General features: G+C 45.5%; 2 protein-coding genes and 1 long non-coding RNA gene across 4 annotated transcripts in view; 2 read left to right on the top strand and 1 right to left on the bottom strand.

The window, feature by feature from the left end:
- The window catches only part of chtf18 (chromosome transmission fidelity factor 18), a 61,307-nt gene extending 60,137 nt beyond the window's left edge, over window positions 1-1,170 (top strand). The window contains exon 22 of the mRNA XM_033041078.1: window positions 241-1,170. Within this exon, the coding sequence (XP_032896969.1) occupies window positions 241-383 (143 nt within the window). The 3' untranslated portion in view covers window positions 384-1,170. The remainder of the gene's footprint in view (window positions 1-240) is intronic.
- gng13 (G protein subunit gamma 13) lies at window positions 1,167-14,745 on the bottom strand. 2 transcript variants are annotated; one of them, XM_033041079.1, is made up of 4 exons: window positions 14,446-14,745; window positions 10,534-10,595; window positions 5,283-5,427; window positions 1,167-1,495 (listed from the first exon to the last, which is right to left on the bottom strand). In XM_033041079.1, exons 3-4 carry the CDS (start codon window positions 5,378-5,380, stop codon window positions 1,390-1,392), a joined length of 204 nt encoding a protein of 67 aa, XP_032896970.1. In that variant the 5' UTR covers window positions 5,381-5,427; window positions 10,534-10,595; window positions 14,446-14,745; the 3' UTR covers window positions 1,167-1,389. The 2 variants fall into 2 exon arrangements, with proteins under 2 accessions (XP_032896970.1, XP_032896971.1); XM_033041080.1 differs by lacking the exon at window positions 10,534-10,595.
- Window positions 2,438-3,342, top strand: LOC116985949. Its single transcript, XR_004415376.1, has 2 exons — window positions 2,438-2,530; window positions 2,859-3,342. It is a non-coding gene; the product is annotated as an uncharacterized LOC116985949 (long non-coding RNA).
- Window positions 14,746-17,844: the final 3,099 nt, after the last annotated feature.

Genomic DNA, 17,844 nt, shown 5'->3' on the forward strand with positions numbered 1-17,844 from the left:
CTGCATCCTTTGTAGTTCTTCGGCCTGAAGAAGGGTCCTGACCCAAAACATCGCCTGTCCATTCCCTCCACAGATGTTGCCTGACCCGCTGAGTTCCTCCAGCACTTTGCATTTTGCCTCTGTGTTTATAACGTACTTTATCGATACTCGTTGACAAATTTAGCTGTCTGATTAAAATAAGCGCTTTCCACAGTGATTAACATGTTGATTTTGTCTCTCTCTTCCCCCACTGCCACTCAGTGACTGGAAATGCTGAACCTGTGGTGGAATCAGCCGAGAAATTTATTGGAAAAGCAGTTGGAAAAAGCGACGTCTGGTTCCGATTCAACGAAGGGATGTCCAACGCAGTAAGGCGCAATGTTTATATAAAGGATCTGCTCTGAGAGTGCCGCAGGTTGCTGAGATAACGAGCAGCGGTCATTTAGAAGTTTGCGTGTGCTTGTACCGAACAGAACTCACTTGTGCCTGAGCTCACACGGGTCTGAAGATAAGCGTTCCACTGCCTTTTCTTGTGGGACGTAAGTTCCCGTCAAATGGCAGTAATATTGAACATCAACCTGTGCAACTAATGCTGTGGTGTGAGCATGATCAAGAGACCAGTCTGATTCAACAATGCATAGGTTTGGAATCTATTGTTCTACTAAAAAAGCGGCTATCCATGCTGAATGTTGCTTATTGGTGCCCAGGTGCGCGTCTATAATGTATAACATGTGTATAATATGCCATTTGCCAGCAGCCTACCTCCAATTGTAGATCTACAGTATTGAAAACCTTGGCTATGTGGCATAGTGGCAGCAGCAGGTAGAGTCGCTGCCTCACAATGACAGATCCTGACCTCGGGTGCTGTCTGTGTGGAGTATACACGTCCTCCCTGTGACCTCATGGGTTCCCTTCATGTATTCCGGATTCCTCCCACATCCCAAAAACGTGTTAGTTTGTAGGTTAATTGGCCCTCTGTAAATTGCCCCTCGTGTGTAAGGAGTGGATCACAAAAGTGTGGTAAAGTAAATCTAACGTGGACGGGTGATCGATGATCGGCGCGGATTCGGTGGGCAGAAGGGCCTGTTTCTATGCTGCATCTTTCAATCAATTCAATCGAACAACTGGTTTTGATCTGAACTCTTGGTGTTTGCTTCCAGCCTTGACAGACATGACATGAAGGCTTGTATCATTCATTATTGCTTTATTTGTCATCTACATTGCTTCTTTCTATTTGTACAAAGAAGTTAATTATCAATCATACAATGACTTTGCTTGGAATTACCATAAAATGTACAAAAAACGTGATGCATGTGTTTAAGAATTTAAAAGACATTGCCAACAAAATTCTCCTAGAGAGTCTCTCTCTTTACAAATCAATTTTCTTACACAAGGAGCAGTTTGAAGACGTCAAAGTATAGCACATTTGCCTTTCTCTACCCACGGGTTGCTCTTCATTAGTTCTGGGTTGAGGAATGGGTCGTTTGGAACTCCTTCTTCTATCCACTTCACAAAGCTTCCGAGCGAGATGGAATAGAAAGGAGAGGTGATTAGTAGCACAATTCACGTTCGTGGAAACAGTAAATGAAAGCAGTCGATGTCAAATTAAATTTAATTAATTAAGTGGCTCCTCCCCTGGCTCTCAGTCTGAAGACGGGTCTCAACCCAAAACATCACCTATTCCTTTTCTCCAGAGATGCTGCAGTGACCCGCTGAGTTACTCCAGTCTACCTTCACATTAAGTTTACCCTGAACTCGTAAATCATACGAGGAAGAACTCTGAGTTTAATGGCTTCACTGCCTGTGCGGATAATTGTAACATTGCCTCGTTTCATAAGTTATCGGAGCAGAATTAGGCCATTCAGCCCATCAAGTCTACTCTACCATTCAATCATGACTGATGTCTTTCCCCCTCAATCCCATTCTTCTGCCTTCTCCCCATAACCCCAGACACCTGGATTTTTGAGAAACCTCTCTCGTAGTATTTTATCACGATTGGTGGAATTTGAGAGCATAAACAACGTCCTGTTTCTAATAATGTTCAAAAAGGAACTGCAGATGCTGGAATATCGAAGGTACACAAAATTGCTGGGGAAACTCAGCGGGTGCAGCAGCATCTATGGAGCGAAGGAAATAGGCGACGTTTCGGCCCGAAACGTCGCCTATTTCCTTCGCTCCATAGATGCTGCTGCACCCGCTGAGTTTCCCCAGCAATTTTGTGTACCTCCTGTTTCTAATATCCCAGTTTGACCTTTTCTATTTAGAGTAAGCCTGATTGCCTCTTCTAGAGTTTTATTTCCTAAAATCATTTCCCAGAAAGACCTGTCCATTATGCAAGAGCCCGACTAATTGGCTCGCCCAACTATTGATTGTGCTTTTATCCCAGTCGCAAGATGTTGCTGCAAATTTCATGACGATTGCTGAGGAAAATACTTAACACTCCTTCTCAACAGCAGAACGCATTAGAAAATTATCATGCATCTCTCCCTGGCCCCATTGCTTTAGTTTCATTTAGAGATATGGCATGGAAACAGGCCCTTCCGCCCACCGAGTCCATGCCGACCATCGATTGCCCTTTCACGTTAGTTCTATGAGATCATGCTTTCTCATCAATGAGGAAAACAATAATGTAGCTAAAAGTTATCCTCGACCCCTATGTAGTCAGCGCATCACCCTCTGCTCTGAATCGAGCATATTAGTCTGAAGAAGGGTCCTGCTTGAAATATCAGCAATCCGTGTTCTCCAGAGATGCTACCTGACAATCTGAGTTACTCTAGCACTTGATGTCCTTTAATGTATTAACCAGCATCTGCACTTCCTTATTTCTGCGAGTTTACTTTAGAGATACAGCATGGAAACAGGCCCTTCAGCCCACTGAGCCTACACCGATTATCGAATGCCCTTTCGCACTAGTTCCATGTCATCCCACTTTCTCATCCACTCCCTACACACTAGGGGCAATTTTACAGAGGTTAATAATGACTCCAAACCCATATGTCTTTGGGATGGAACTGGAGCCACCAGAGAAAACCCAGGCGGTCACAGGAAAATCGTGCAAACTCCACACAGCCAGCACCCGAGGTCAGTATGAAACTCGGGGCACTGGCGCTGTGAGGCAGCAACTCTCTCCGCTGCATCACTGTGCACACTTGTGTGATTGGAGTTTGTTAGTTGTGTGTTTGGGATAAGGTCAAATCATGAAGCCATCAGCTGAGACCTAGGTGATTGAATAAGCATTGGTCTGAACCAGCCTCATCCTTGCCCTGTGTTCCCCTACAAGGGAATGGGATATAAACGTGAAGTATATAATACAATTATTGACAAATTTACCAATTTGAACTGTTAATAAATATTTTTCATGAATTGAGTTTGTTTTATTATGTTGACTGGTTTAGTTCTTTTTATGCATGCAATCCAGCACAAATGCTGAAACAATTCTCATTCTCTGTAAGGAGAATACACAAAGCTAATGATTGTATTTTCCATGTTCAGTACTGATACGTGACAGCCAAAGATCATAAGTCATTGGAGCAGAATTAGGCCATTCAGTCTACTCCACTATTCAATCATGGCTGATCTATATTTCCCTCTCAATCCTTGACACCATTGCTAACCAAGAATCTGTCAATCTCCGCCTTAAAGCTACCCAAAGACTTAGCCTCCACAGCCGTCTGTGAGAATGAATTCCACAGTTTCACCACCCTCTGACTAAAAATATTACTCCTCATCTCCTTTCTAAAGGTACGTCCTTTTATTCTGAGCCTATGCCATCTAGTTCTAGACTCCCCCTTGTCGAAAGCACAAAACCCTCTGCTCTGAATCGAACACAGTCTGCAGAAGGATCCCGATCCCAAAACGTCATCTATCCATGTTCTCCAGAGATGCTGCCTGACCTGCTGAGTTATTCCAGCATTTGGTGTTCTTTGGTGTATTATCCAGCATCTGCACTTCCTTGTTTTTACTAGTTTAGTTTAGAGATACAGCATGGAAACAGCCTCTTTGGCCTGGTATATCACCCATTCACAATGCTATCCCATTTTTAGCATCCGCTCCCCACACACCAAGGACAATTTATAGAGGCTATTTAATCTACAAACCTGCATGTCTTCGGGATGTGGGAGAAAACTGGAGGAAACCCATGTGGTCACCAGGAGAACATGCACACTCCACACAGACAGCACGCGGGGTCAGGATCGAACCCGGGTCTCTGGTGCTGTGAGGCGATCCCGGGTATCTAGCAAACTCTTGACAAAAATTCGCAAGTTTGCTTTTTCTTTTGCATTTTTGTGTTTATTTTCTCACACAAATTCCATAAGAGCCAATTTTTATTCTGTATCTCAAATCTTTGCTGGTGATTTATTAATTCTGTCAGGTCAAACTTCTGTTACTCCAAATTCTGTAACGCTGGCGGTTGCTTGTAGATTTGTTAGAGTCGTTTGCCTTGTATTGATGCCATTGGTATGGGTTATCACCATTGCATTGATTTGAAAGGTGCAGCATAGAAAAAGACCCTCAGCCCACCAGGTCTATGCAGACCATCTAGTTCACACTAGTTCTTGGTTTTTCACTTTTGCTTCCACTCCCTACACCCTCGGTGTAAGAAGTATAAGTAACACTAAGTTGTTTAACTTCATAAAAAGGTACTTTATTAAGAATACATGCTGAGACCATGACAATGGCATCTGCAAGGTACAGCATCGTAGATTAAAACAGGTTTTAGCTAATCGCACACCACCAGATGGCATAGTGGAAACCCGGCATGGCATATGGATCGGGTTAGCAATAGTAAAACAAGACATGGATCAAATCAGCAATCAGTCTGAAGAAGGGTTTCGGCCTGAAACGTTGCCTATTTCCTTCGCTCCATAGATGCTGCTGCACCCGCTGAGTTTCTCCAGCTCTTTTGGCTACCTTCAAATCAGCAATAGTGATTGATCTACACTCGGGGCAATTATCCTACAAACCCACATGTCTTTGGGATGCGAGAAGAAACCGGAGCACCCGGGGAGAACGTGCAAACCCCACACAGACAACACCCAAGGTCTGCAATGAACCCGGGTCTCTGGTGCTGTGAGGCAGCAGCTAAATCAGCTGTGCCGCCCTTAATAATATTTGCTCAACCTCTATCCTATTAAACCTTTAGAATTCTGAATCTTTACTTTTAATGTGAATGTGGTTTTATAGGATCTCAAGTAAGGTAAGGAGTTGCAAGTTGAAGAGAACAGTTTTATTCTACAATATCTGAGGGCAATCTGTTCTCTTTTGGAACCTTAATCACAATTTAAAAACAAGTTAAAGCTTACTCAGGGATAGTTTTGGAAGACATTTCCCTCTTGAAGGACAGTTGATACTTCAGACTATCGACTTCCATCTTGAATTGTGGTGCATCCCAATCTTCCATGGCCACGGGTTATTTTAAGTGTTTTCTTTTTGAGTGGAAACAAAAGCCTGAAATAAGTCAAAAGCAAAGAAATTCAAATCTCAGCAGTTCAAAAAATGCATTAAAAACCCCAGCGAATAAATAGTAGCTCAAGCGAAACACAAAGTGCTGGCGACACATTGACACAGCGGTAGAGTTGATGCCTTGCAGTGCCAGAGACCCAGGTTCGATCCCGACTACGGGTGCTGTCTGTACAGAGTTTGTACCTTCTCCCCGTGACCTACGTGGGTTTTCTCCTCACACATTCCAAAGACATACAGGTTTGTAGGTTAATTGGTTTGGTATAAATGCAAATTGTCACCAGTGTGTGGAGGTTAGTGTACGGGGTGACCGCTGGTCGGCGTGGTCTCGGTGGGCTGAAGGGCCTGTTTCCGCGTTGTATCTCTGAACTAAACTAAACTAAACAATGCGGAAAGTAGTAACATTGCGTAGCACCTACAAACTATAAAGACAGGTGAATGTCACGTCTCGGGATATAAACCTCATTTTCTGTGATAGAGACAATCCACTATTGTGGCCAGTGAGCACTAATAAACTATTTAATAGTATGGGATAGAGGCATCATAGCTGGGGCTAATCTGATTCCCCACCTGATGAAAAGACTTGCATAATCTAAGGTACTTCCACAACCCACAATTTTCAAACTAATGAAGCACTTCTATTATGTCACTGGACTAAGTGGGACCCGTTGGGTCCCAGTCACACAGGGAGGCCTGTGTGGGCAGGGGGGGTTGTGTGGGCTGGGGGAGGGGGGAGGGGGAGTGAGCTCAGAGAAAAGACGGGGGAAGAGCCATGGGAGAGAAGGGGCCATCACGGGGGAGGAGCCAGCGAGGGGGACCAGAGGGGTAGTGGCTGGAATTGGTGGTGCGATGGGGACTCACAGCGGGCGCTGGTCGTTCTCCTCCACCAGGATCAGAGTTTCCGTTTGGCGACATCTCCGACGCTGGGCTGGGGCTCCGACTCTGGGCTTGGTCTCCAAGGCGGGGTGGGTCGGGTCGGGTCGGCTCTCCGACGCTGGGCTGCTTGGGGCTGGGCTGCTTGGAGAGGGGCTGGGCTGGGCTGCTCGGGGCTGGGCTGCTTTGGGTCCCTCCGAAAGTCCTGTTGGAATCCTCCACCAGCTATCCTCAGCTCCAGTAAAGACGCGATGGCGCAGGAAGGGGTGGACTGTCCCGGGGAGTGACGGGGAAGAGACTAATCCGCGCAGCGCTGACTCGCAGAAAAGATCGATCTGCGCACGAGCGGATTTAAAGATTTTTAAACCTCGCTAACTTTTACGACATTCAACCGATCGGAACGAAACTTGGTGCACTCGCAACATGGGAGAACGGTGAGTGAACTGGCAAAAATCGTAGCCCTATCGCGAACCGTTTATGCGAAAATAGAAAGGCCGCCAAACTGGAAGATAACAAGATCAGAGTTTTAGTTATGTATAGATAGATTACAATTAAGGGCGGCACCGTGGTGCAGTGGGTAGAGCTGCTACCTCACAGTGTCGGAGATCTCATGGACTGTGTGTGTGGAGTTTGCACGTTCTCCCTGTGACTGCCTGGGTTTCTTCTGGTTGCTCCGGTTTCCTCCCACATCCCAAAGACGTGCGGGCTTGTTAATTAATTGGCCACTGTAAATTGTCCCTAGCGTGTGAGGAGTGGATTCGAATGTGGAATAACATAGAACGGGTGATCGATGGCCAGCATGGACCCGATGGGCCGAAGGCCCTGTTTCATTACTGTGTCTTTTAATCCATTAATTGCAATATGGGTCACAGGGAAACCGATTTGCAATGCAATGTGTTACTGACTAATAATTTAGTCGTGGAGGGTAAATATCATCCACGAAAGCAGAGGGAATGCCAATAATGTTTCTGCATTTATCATCCCCACCGGACACGGCAGATGGAGCATTGGTTTGGCATTTCATCTGAAATCGGCTAAACAGCTTTGCGTATAAATTTAAATTAATGCATGGGATTCTCTGTAAATCTGGAGCTATGGCTGGGTTAGTTCCCACACGTGCTCCAAACTCCTGCCTCTGACTCCTGTTTCTCAACAGTATTCATATTTTAGCTGAGTCTGAAACACTTCACGAGGAACCACTTCCAACATTACAATCAATCTATCAGAAGAACAGGCACATACGTACATCAAGTCCTTTACACCTTTTGTTCCTTACCAACTGTATCACAGTATGGTATGGCAACTGCTCTGTCTCCGACCGGAAAGCACTGCAGAGGGTGGTGAAAATTGCCCAACGCATCACCGGTTCCTCACTCCCCTCCATTGAGTCTGTCCAAAGCAAGCGTTGTCTGCGAAGGGCGCTCAGCATTGCCAAGGACTGCTCTCACCCCAACCATAGACTGTTTACCCTCCTACCATCCGGGAGGCGCTACAGGTCTCTCCGTTGCCTGGACCTGCTGGTCCAGGAACAGCTTCTTCCCTGCGGCTGTCACACTACTCAACAATGTACCTCGGTGATTGCCAATCACCCCCCCCCCCCCCCCCGGACACTCCTCCTACAGGAAAAACACTATGACTGTATGCACGTAAATAGATTTATTTATTGCTCATATTCTATGTCGCTCTTCCAGAGAGATGCTAACTGCATTTCGTTGTCTCTGTACTGTACACTGACAATGACAATTAAAGTTGAATCTGAATCTGGACCTGCCGAATGAGAACTTGTCTGGAATTTGAGTGGGAGCCAAGTGAGCCTTCTAACCCACTGATAAGAGCGATAGGCAGAAACAGGGAAAGGGAATTCCTAGGGTAGAAGACCGTGTTACAGACTCAGTAGAGATTCAGTAATGAGTCATTGTCACTATTGCCTTTCATTTTGGAGGACATTGTTTTTATCCGGTCATCAGTTGTATCATCTGTCCCTGTACCTCCTCCCTCGACTCTGTCCAGGGACCCTGACAATCCTTTCAAGCAAGGCAGAAGTTCCCTTGCACCTCCTCCAACCTCATCTACTGTTGTTCATGGTGCGGACTCTTATACATCGGCGAGACCAAATGTAGACTGAGCGATCGTTTCGCTGAACACCTTCGCTCAGCCCGCCTGGACCTACCTGATCCCCCGGTTGCTAAACACTTTAATTCTCCTCCCCATTTCCATACTGACCTTTCAGTCCTAGGTCTCCTCCATTGTCAGAGTGAGGCCAAATACAAATTGGAGGAACAGCTCTTTATATTTCGCTTGGGCAGCTTATAACCCAGAGGTATGATATTGATTTCTCTACCTTCAAGTAACCCTTGCATCCCCCCTCTCTCCATTACTCCTACTAGCTTCAGTCATCTTGTTGAGTTTCATTGTCTGCAACTCATTTTCACCCAGCCCACAGTGGCCTGTTTCCTTTATCTTTGTTACGTTTTTGCATACCTTTCATTAATTTGTTCTATATCGCTGTCTATATCTCTTGTTTCCCTCTACCCAGGCTCTCAGTCTGAAGAAGGGTCTCGAACCAAAACCTTTTCTCCAGAGATGCTGTCTGACCCACAGAGTAACTCCAGCTTTTTGTGTCTATCCTAGGGCAGAAAATTGTCTTACAATCTCAGCAGAAAATGTGTCAGTAGGAATCATTAATATCACGTTCAAGAAGGAACTGCAGAAGCTGGAGAATCGAAGGTAGACAAAATTGCTGGAGAAACTCAGCGGGTGCAGCAGCATCTATGGAGCGAAGGAAATAGGCAACGTTTCGGGCCGAAACCCAGAAGGGTTTCGGCCCGAAACGTTGCCTATTTCCTATTCCGTTGCCTATTTCCTTCGCTCCATAGATGCTGCCGCACCCGCTGAGTTTCTCCAGCAATTTTGTCTACCATCATTATTATCACTGTTGCCCTTGATTTCAAAAGTTATTGCTTTTATCCAGTCATCACATATGATTGTGAAATTTTCCATATGTTTCCCACTTATTTAAAATATCTTACTCAACTTTAAGTGTCAAAGGTGTTTATATGTCATTTGCTCTGGGAACAGAACAATGAAATTCTTCAATATTTCATTTGATGATTCAGGATCTGAGCAAGCTCTGAATTATTGCAGGGGTCTACTGAATAAATATGGGTGAACGCTGAAAGTATAGATAGAACATGATTACAGAACACTGCATGGTAAAAACAACTGATTTGAAAAGACGGTATGGTGTAGGACACGTTTAGTTTAGAGATACTACATAGAAACAGGACCTTCGGCCCACCGAGTCCGTGCAGACCAGCGATCCCCACACATTAATGTTATACTACACACACTAGGGACAATTTACATTTATACCAAGCCAATTGGTTTACCAAAGGAGAGTTCATAACTAGAGGTCATAGTCTCAGAATTAAAGGATGTTCTTTTAAGAAGGAGATGAGAAATTTATTTAGTCAGAGGGCGGTGAATCTGTGGAATTCTTTGCCACAGAAGGCTGCAGAGGCCAAGTCAGTGGATATTTTTTTTGGCAGAGATAGATAGATTCATGATTAGTATAGGTGTCAGAAATTATGGGGAGAAGGTGTGGGGAGAATGGGGTTAGGAGGGGGAGATAGATCAGCCATAGAAACATAGAAAATAGGTGCAGGAGTAGGCCATTCGGCCCTTCGAGCCTGCACCGCCATTCAATATGATCATGGCTGATCATCCAACTCAGTATCCTGTACCTGCCTTCTCTCCGTACCCCCTGATCCCTTTAGCCACAAGGGCCACATCTAACTCCCTCTTAAATATAGCCAATGAACTGGCCTCAACTACCTTCTGCGGGAGAGAATTCCACAGATTCACCACTCTCTGTGAAAAATGTTTTCCTCATCTCGGTCCTAAAAGATTTCCCCCTTATCCTTAAACTGTGACCCCTTGTCCATGATTGAATGGCGGAGTAGACCGGATGGGCCGAATGGCCTAATTCTACTCCTACTCCTTATGACAATTAACCCACAAACCTGTACTGCACGTCTTTGGAATGTGGGAGGAAACCGAAGATCTCGGAGAAAACTCACGGGGAGAATGTACAAACTCCGTACAGACAAGTACTCCTAGTCAGGATGGAACCCGGGTCTCTGGCGCTGTAAGACAGCAGCTCCACCGCTGCGCCACCGTGCCACCCCAGTACTGGCAGTGAGAACTCTGAGAGATACTCACCTTAATAAAATATTATAAATCCTTGTTCTAGTGGATTATTGCATCCGTCTCTCGGACCCAACCTGAAAAAAAAGATGTGCCAATTAATTCATGTTGTAACCTCTGTCTGAACGATCATTAGATGATTCCTGAATCCAGGCATACCAAGAACAACAGCAATAACTTGCATTTCTAAAGATACCAAATACTTCACAGGATGATAACAAACCAAATTTGATTGTGTGCCGATAAAAGCGAGATTAACCCAAAGATAGATAGATACAAAAAGCTGGAGTAACTCAGCGGGTCAGGCAGCATCTCTGGAGAAAAGGAATAGGTGATGTTTCGGGTCTAGACCCTTCTTCAGATTGAGAGGATTCGCCCAATGACTAAAAGCTTTGTCAGAGAGGTGGGTATTAAGGAGCATTTTATAAGTGGGACATAGAACTGTACAGCACAAGAGCAGACCCTTCAGTCTACAATATGCTGAACATGATGCTGAGGCCAACTCTTATGTACCTGCACATAATTCTTATTGATTGCAATTGTGAACAATTAGTCAATGTTGGTTAATACAATGTGGGTTAATTGGGTCTGGACTCTTCTTCAGACTGATTCTGATGGTTATTGGGAAGAATAGCTTGAACACTAGCTATCAACCATGGACTGTGACCTCTCTTCGGTTGCACTAAGAACTTTGGGCATTTTTCTGCACTAGTATTAGTGTTTAGTTTAGAGATACAGCACGGAAACAGGCCCTTCAGCCCACTGAGTCCAGGCCGACCAGCGATCCCTGTACACTTGCTCTATCCGGCACACTCGGGACAATTTACAGAAGCCAATTAACCTAAAAAACCTGTGCGTTTTTGCAGTGTGAGATGAAACCTGAGCACCCGGAGAAATCCCACGCGGTCACAGAGAGAATGTACAAAATCCGTACAGACAACACCTGTAGTCAGGATCGAACGCAGATCTCTGGCGCTGTACGGCAGCAACTCTACTGCTGTGCCACCGGTTATTTATAGATTGTTTTATTTATTATATTATCTGTGTGTATTGTGCTTACATGCCTGTTAACCCGCTGCAAGAATTTCATTGTTCTGTTATCGGTACATGTGACAATTAAACACTTTTGACAAAGTGTGTAGGAAGGAACTGCAGATGCTGGTTTACATCAGAATATACACAAGAAGCTGGACAATACTATCGACAATACTAGCCACTCGACTGAAACGGGGGAGGGTGAACATTTCACATCAGTGATCTTTCTTGAGAATCGGCCCCATTTACCAATGCATCAGAGCTAGTTAAACGGCCAGTAACCAAGACCTTCGTACCTTCACAAGTAGAGCCACGTTCTTCTGAACGAGTCTCAATGGTACCCTTACAGGATGGACAACATGGAGAGCATGTCAGCATCACAATGGGTGCAGGGTCTGAAGAAGGACCTCGACCCGAAACATCTCTGATTCCTTTTATCCAGAGATGCTGCCTGACCTGCTGAGTTACTCCACCATTTTGCTTCTACCTTCAATGCATCCTAATCAGTCTGATGAAAGGGTCCAGTCCCGGAACATCGCCTGTCCATTCCCCGCCACAGATGCAACCTGTTCCTCCAGCACTTTGTGTTTTGTCTGAAATTTCATCACCTGCAGTTCCTTGTGTCGGCTTCCTAATTTGGTTGTGGGAAAGGTGAACTGGGGAAGGTTTCCTTGGATCATGTGGATCAAATCACAGATAATTAACCGGCAGCTTTGCATTTTATTTAGTCGACAGATGCTGGAACTTGAACAGAATATTACAGATGATTTGATGTGAAATGATTTTTAAGGGATAATGGTTAGATTTGGATAATCCATTGACATAAATAACATTTGGCCGAATAGTGAAAGGCCTGGTAGAGTAAATGCGGACAGGATGTTTCCACCAGTGGGAGAGTCTAGGACCAGAGGCCAGCGCCTCAGAATTAAAGGAGGTAACTTAAGCAAGGAGATGGGGAGGGATTTCTTTAGCCAGAGGGAGGTGAATCTGGGGAATTCTTTGCCACAGACGGCTGTGGAGGCCAAGTCAATGGATATCTTTAAGGAGGAGATTGATAGATTCTTGATTAGTACGGGTGTCGAGGGTTATGGGGAGAAGGCATGAGATGGGGAAAGATAGATCAGCCATGATTGAATGGCGGAGTAGACTTGATGGGGGCGAATGGCTCCTAGATCTTATGAATTTATCTACACTCCGCAGAGATGAAAAGGAAGATACAAGGAACTGCAGATGGTGGAATTTGAGTAAAACACAAAGTGCTGGAGGAACTCAGTAGGTCGAAGCTTCAGGACTGGACTCAAATAAAAGAGAAATAAACATCTGAATACAAAGGAGAAACAAGGAACTGCAGATGCAGATTTACCAAAGAAAAGCACCGTGGACCGGGCAGCATCTCTAGAGAACATGGACAGGTGATATTTCTAGTCGGAGGCTTCTTCAGATGAAGTGTCTGAAGGGCCTCGACCAGAAACGTCAGCTGTCCATGTTTTCTTAAGAGATGCTGCCTGTCCCGCTGAGTTACTCCAGCATTTTGTGTCTGTCTTCGGTGTAAACCAGCATCTGCAGTTCCTTCCTTCCTTCAGGTGATAAGTCACTCCCAACAACACTGCGGGAACCATTTTAGTGACAACATTGTTGGGAATTGAGGGATAGGATACACGCCCTTCGGCCCACCTTGCCCATCCCGACCAAGCTATCACGTCCATGTTCATAAATGCTAGAAGTAGTATTAGGCCATTCGGCCCATCTAGTCTACTCCACCGTGGCTGGTCTATCTCTCCCTCCTAACCCCTTCTCCCCATAACCCCCCCCCCCCCCCCCCCCCGCCGACACGTTCACTAACCACGTTGGGCGGAAGATGGACACAAAATGCTGGAGTAACTCAGTGGGACGGGCAGCATCTCTGGAGAAGTAGGAATGGGTGATGTTTCGGTTCGAGACCCTTCTTCAGACCAAGTTGGGCTGGTCCTGTGTCCAGTCCTTATCTCCATCAAAACCTCTCATCATTTACCACACCTCTTAATCCTTTATCTGTAACCACTCCTTAAAAAAAATGTTATCACATCATGACTAAAATCGTTCCCATCCATAGTATTATGGAACGCATGGATCTGTCTAGGTGAACTCAGCCTCCTCTTCTGCCTGGGCGAAATTGGCCGCCGATGTCTATTTGAACAGCAAGGTACACAAAAATGCTGGAGAAACTCAGCGGGTGCAGCAGCATCTATGGAGCGAAGGAAATAGGCAACGTTTCGGGACGAAACCCAAAGGGTTTCGACCCGAAACGTTGCCTATTTCCTTAGGTCTGAAGAAGGGGTTCGTCCCAAAACGTTGCCTATTTCCTTCGCTCCATAGATGCTGCTGCACCCGCTGAGTTTCTCCAGCATTTTTGTGTACCTTCGATTTTCCAGCATCTGCAGTTCCTTCTTAAACACATCTATTTGAACAGCCACAATTGGCGAATCGCTGCAGTAGAGAAAAAAAAATACTGGGTCCATGTTTTCGCCGAGTCCATGACTCCCTCTTCAAACTCAAGCAATGATTCCAATGCCTCGTTCAACCCAGGGCCCCGAACACAACGAAATAGCAGGTTAAATCCGCTTCCATTTATATAAAATGCCCAGTAGCGCCGGCTCAAAATATCACGGCAGTCTGTGGGTGTGATGTGGATTTATTCCAACGGCTCTGCAAACCCTGATAGAACTCGTTGTCTATTATTATTATCCAATGTCCAGCATTTTAAGATGGACAAACAAAAAAAAAATCACTGTGTCCATCTTAAAACACCGAGACAAACGTCACCACCCTGGGGTCAAAATTTGGCCCCCGTGGATATTCAGCACTTTAGATTGCCAAGATCGGTCTTGGTTTTAAAAGGATATTTTCACTCACCTCGCTCTGTGTGTGAGAGTGTGTGCTGTCAGAACCACAACGCGAGGCGCTGACTCCGCCAAGCCACTCCTTGCTGCCGCCCAGAGAGATGGGAACGGAATATATATATATATACAGATGTTATTTATCCTCTCCCCTCTCGGAAATGCAAATCCGTGGTGTAATCTATTAATGCAGCTGCCAATTCATTCAGATGGAGGGAGAGGACTTGCACAGCTGAGCTGTTCCCGCCTGCCCGCACTGTGCAAGGAGCCGAGATGTGTCTGGATGCCGTCTCGTTGGAGGCTGTGCCCTCCCTCCCTGGGTGTGGCGTGGACCACTTGTCCATGGTATCATAGCTAAACCACCTCCTCTCGCCAGCATCCGCTGCCTTGATTGTGTCCCCTGTGGACCGTGGTCGCTTTCAGCAGCTACAGAGGCTCCACCACAATTGACAGCGATGCCAGTGTCAATTACACAAAGATGCTGCTGCTGCTGCCTGTCCCGCTGAGTTACTCCAGCTTGTTGTGTCTACACGAGGAATACAGTTGGACTAATTTAATTCCCCTTAAACTGGAGAGGGTGCAGAGAAGATTGAGGGGAGAGAGGGGAGATTTAGGGGGGGGGGGGGGGGATAATGGGGGGGGGAACTTTTTTACACAAAGGATGGCGAGTGGATGGAACAGGCTGTTTGAGCGAACTAAAAGCAATTTATAAGTGTGTAATATCATGATAGGGTTTACACTGTGTTTACCCAGAGTAGGGGAATCAAGGACCAGAGGACATAGGTTTAAGTGAGGGGGGAGAGGGAGAGGGGGGGGGGGGGGGGGAGATTTAATAGGGACCTGAGGGGCAATTCTTTTTTACACAAAGGGTGGTAGGTGTATGGAACAAGCTGCAAGAGGAGGTAGTTGAGGCTGGGACTATCACAACATTTAAGAAACATTTGGATAAATACATAGAAAGATTCAAGAGAGTTTATTGTCATGTGTCCCAGATAGGATAATGAAATCCGTGCTTTGCTTCAGCACAACAGAATATAGTAGGCATGAATACAGTAGGCATATGGTAGGCAGAAAGAGCAGGTTTCGAGGGATATGGGCAAAACCCAGGCAGGTGGGACTAGTGTAGATGGGGCATGTTGGTTAGAGTGGGCAAGTTGGGCCGAAGGAACTGATTCCACACTGTATGACTCTGTAAGATTTACAAAGATGTTGCCAGGACTTGAGAGTCTGAGCTATAGCGAGAGATAGGGCGACTGGGCAAGTTTGTTCCTTGGAGTGCAGGAGGATGAGGGGTGATCTTATAGAGTCAAGAGTATTTCATTGTCATATGTCCCCAAACCAAACAATGACATTATTATTTGCAGCAGCACAACAGATATAGAAACATAGACATAGAAACATAGAAAGTAGGTGCGAGAGTAGACCACCAGGTCCGTCGAGCCTGCACCGCCATTCGCTCATGGCTGAACACTAAACAGACACACTTACCCACAAACAGTAGACACAAGACACAGAACACAAGACACTACCCTCCCCTTTATACCGCTATCACCCCTCTCCACCCCAAGAACCTCGTGATCTCCTGGGGGAGGCAAAAAAACGGATAAAAACCCAGGTCCAATTCGGGAAAAAAATCCGGGAAATTCCTCTCCGACCCCAATCCAGGCGATCGACACTTGTCCAGGAGATCACTCAGGTCTTACTATACTAACCATACCTAGGTCCATATCCCTGCCCTCTCCCCGTAGCCCCTTATCCCCTTGGCAGCTAAAAAAACATCTATTTTAGTCTTAAATATATTTAAAGTTTCTGCTTCCACTGCTCCCTGGGGCAGTGAATTCCATAAATTAACCACCCTCTGGGTGAAGAAGTTCTTCCTCATCTCAGTTTTAAAAGAGCCCCCCCTTATTCTGCAACTATGTCCCCTAGTTCTAGTTTCCCCGATCATTGGGAACATCCTCGGTGCATCCACCCGATCAAGGCCCCTCACGATCTTATATGTTTCAATGAGATCGCCTCTCATTCTTCTAAACTCCAAAGAGTAGAGTTCCAGCCTACTTAACCTTTCCTCATATGTCAATCCCCTCATTGCAGGAATTAATCTTGTAAACCTTCGCTGCACTGCCTCCAGGGCTAGTACATCCTTTCTTAAGTATGGACCCCAGAACTGTACACAGTATTCCAAATGTGGTCTCACTAATACTGTGTACAGCTGCAGCAAGACCTCCGTGTTTTTATACTCAATCCCCCTAGCAATAAAGGCCAAAACTCCATTGGCCTTCCTGATTGCTTGCTGCACCTGCATACTAACTTTTAGTGATTCATGTACTAATACCCCTAGATCCCTTTGCGTTGCATTACAACGCAGCTCCTCCTCATTTAGAAAATAACTTGCCCTATCATTTTTTTTCCCAAAGTGAATGACTTCACATTTATTAGTATTAAATTTCATCTGCCAAGTTGTTGCCCACTCACCTAGCTTATCTATATCCTTTTGCAGACTCTTCCTATCCTCCTCATCCCCTACTTTTCCTCCCATTTTTGTATCGTCCGCAAATTTTGAAATATTACACTTGGTTCCCTCCTCCAAATCATTTATATAAATTGTGAACAACTGGGGTCCCAGCACCGACCCTTGCGGAACCCCGCTAGTTACCGGTTGCCATCCCGAGTATGAACCATTTATCCCCACTCTCTGCTTCCTATTTGTTAGCCAATCCTCTACCCATGCTAATATATTACCCCCAATCCCATAATTTTTTATTTTTAGCAATAGTCTCTTATGTGGCACCTTGTCAAAAGCCTTTTGGAAGTCCAAGTATACCACATCCACCGGTTCCCCTTTATCCACCCGGGTTGTTACTTCCTCAAAGAATTCGAGCAGATTCGTTAAACAGGACTTCCCCTTCACAAAACCATGCTGGTTCTGTCCGATGAAGTCATGTTTATCCAAGTGCCCCGTTAGTGTTTCTTTAATAATTGTCTCTAACATTTTACCCACCACCGATGTTAGACTAACCGGTCTATAGTTACCCGCCTTCTGTTTACTTCCTTTTTTAAATATAGGTGTTACATTGGCCATTTTCCAATCCACTGGGACCGTTCCTGCCTCCAGGGAGTTTTGGAAAATTATCACCAATGCATCCACAATCCCCACCGCTATCTCCCTCAAGACCCTTGGATGTAATCCATCAGGCCCAGGGGATTTATCCTCCTTCAGTCTATGTAAACGTAAGACTCTGTACACACCATAATAAACAACAACAAGTAGCTCGGAGAAGAGTCTCAACCTGAAACGTCACCCATTCCCTCTCTCCAGAGATGCTGCCTGACCCGCTGAGTTACTCCAGCACTTTGTGTCAAACTTCAGTTTAAACAAGCATCTGCAGTTCCTTCCTACACATTCAGTATACAC

Source organism: Amblyraja radiata, chromosome 22, assembly GCF_010909765.2.
Source record: "Amblyraja radiata isolate CabotCenter1 chromosome 22, sAmbRad1.1.pri, whole genome shotgun sequence".
Taxonomy (NCBI): Eukaryota; Metazoa; Chordata; class Chondrichthyes; order Rajiformes; family Rajidae; genus Amblyraja; species Amblyraja radiata.

Excerpts from the sequence above, each read along its gene's own strand:
- gng13 (XM_033041080.1), bottom strand. The coding sequence starts at position 5,380 with ATGGAAGATTGGGATGCACCACAATTCAAGATGGAAGTCGATAGTCTG. Across the intron at positions 1,496-5,282 it reads TCTTCCAAAACTATCCCTGA|CTTTGTGAAGTGGATAGAAG; the intron begins GTAAGCTTTAAC and ends CTCGCTCGGAAG.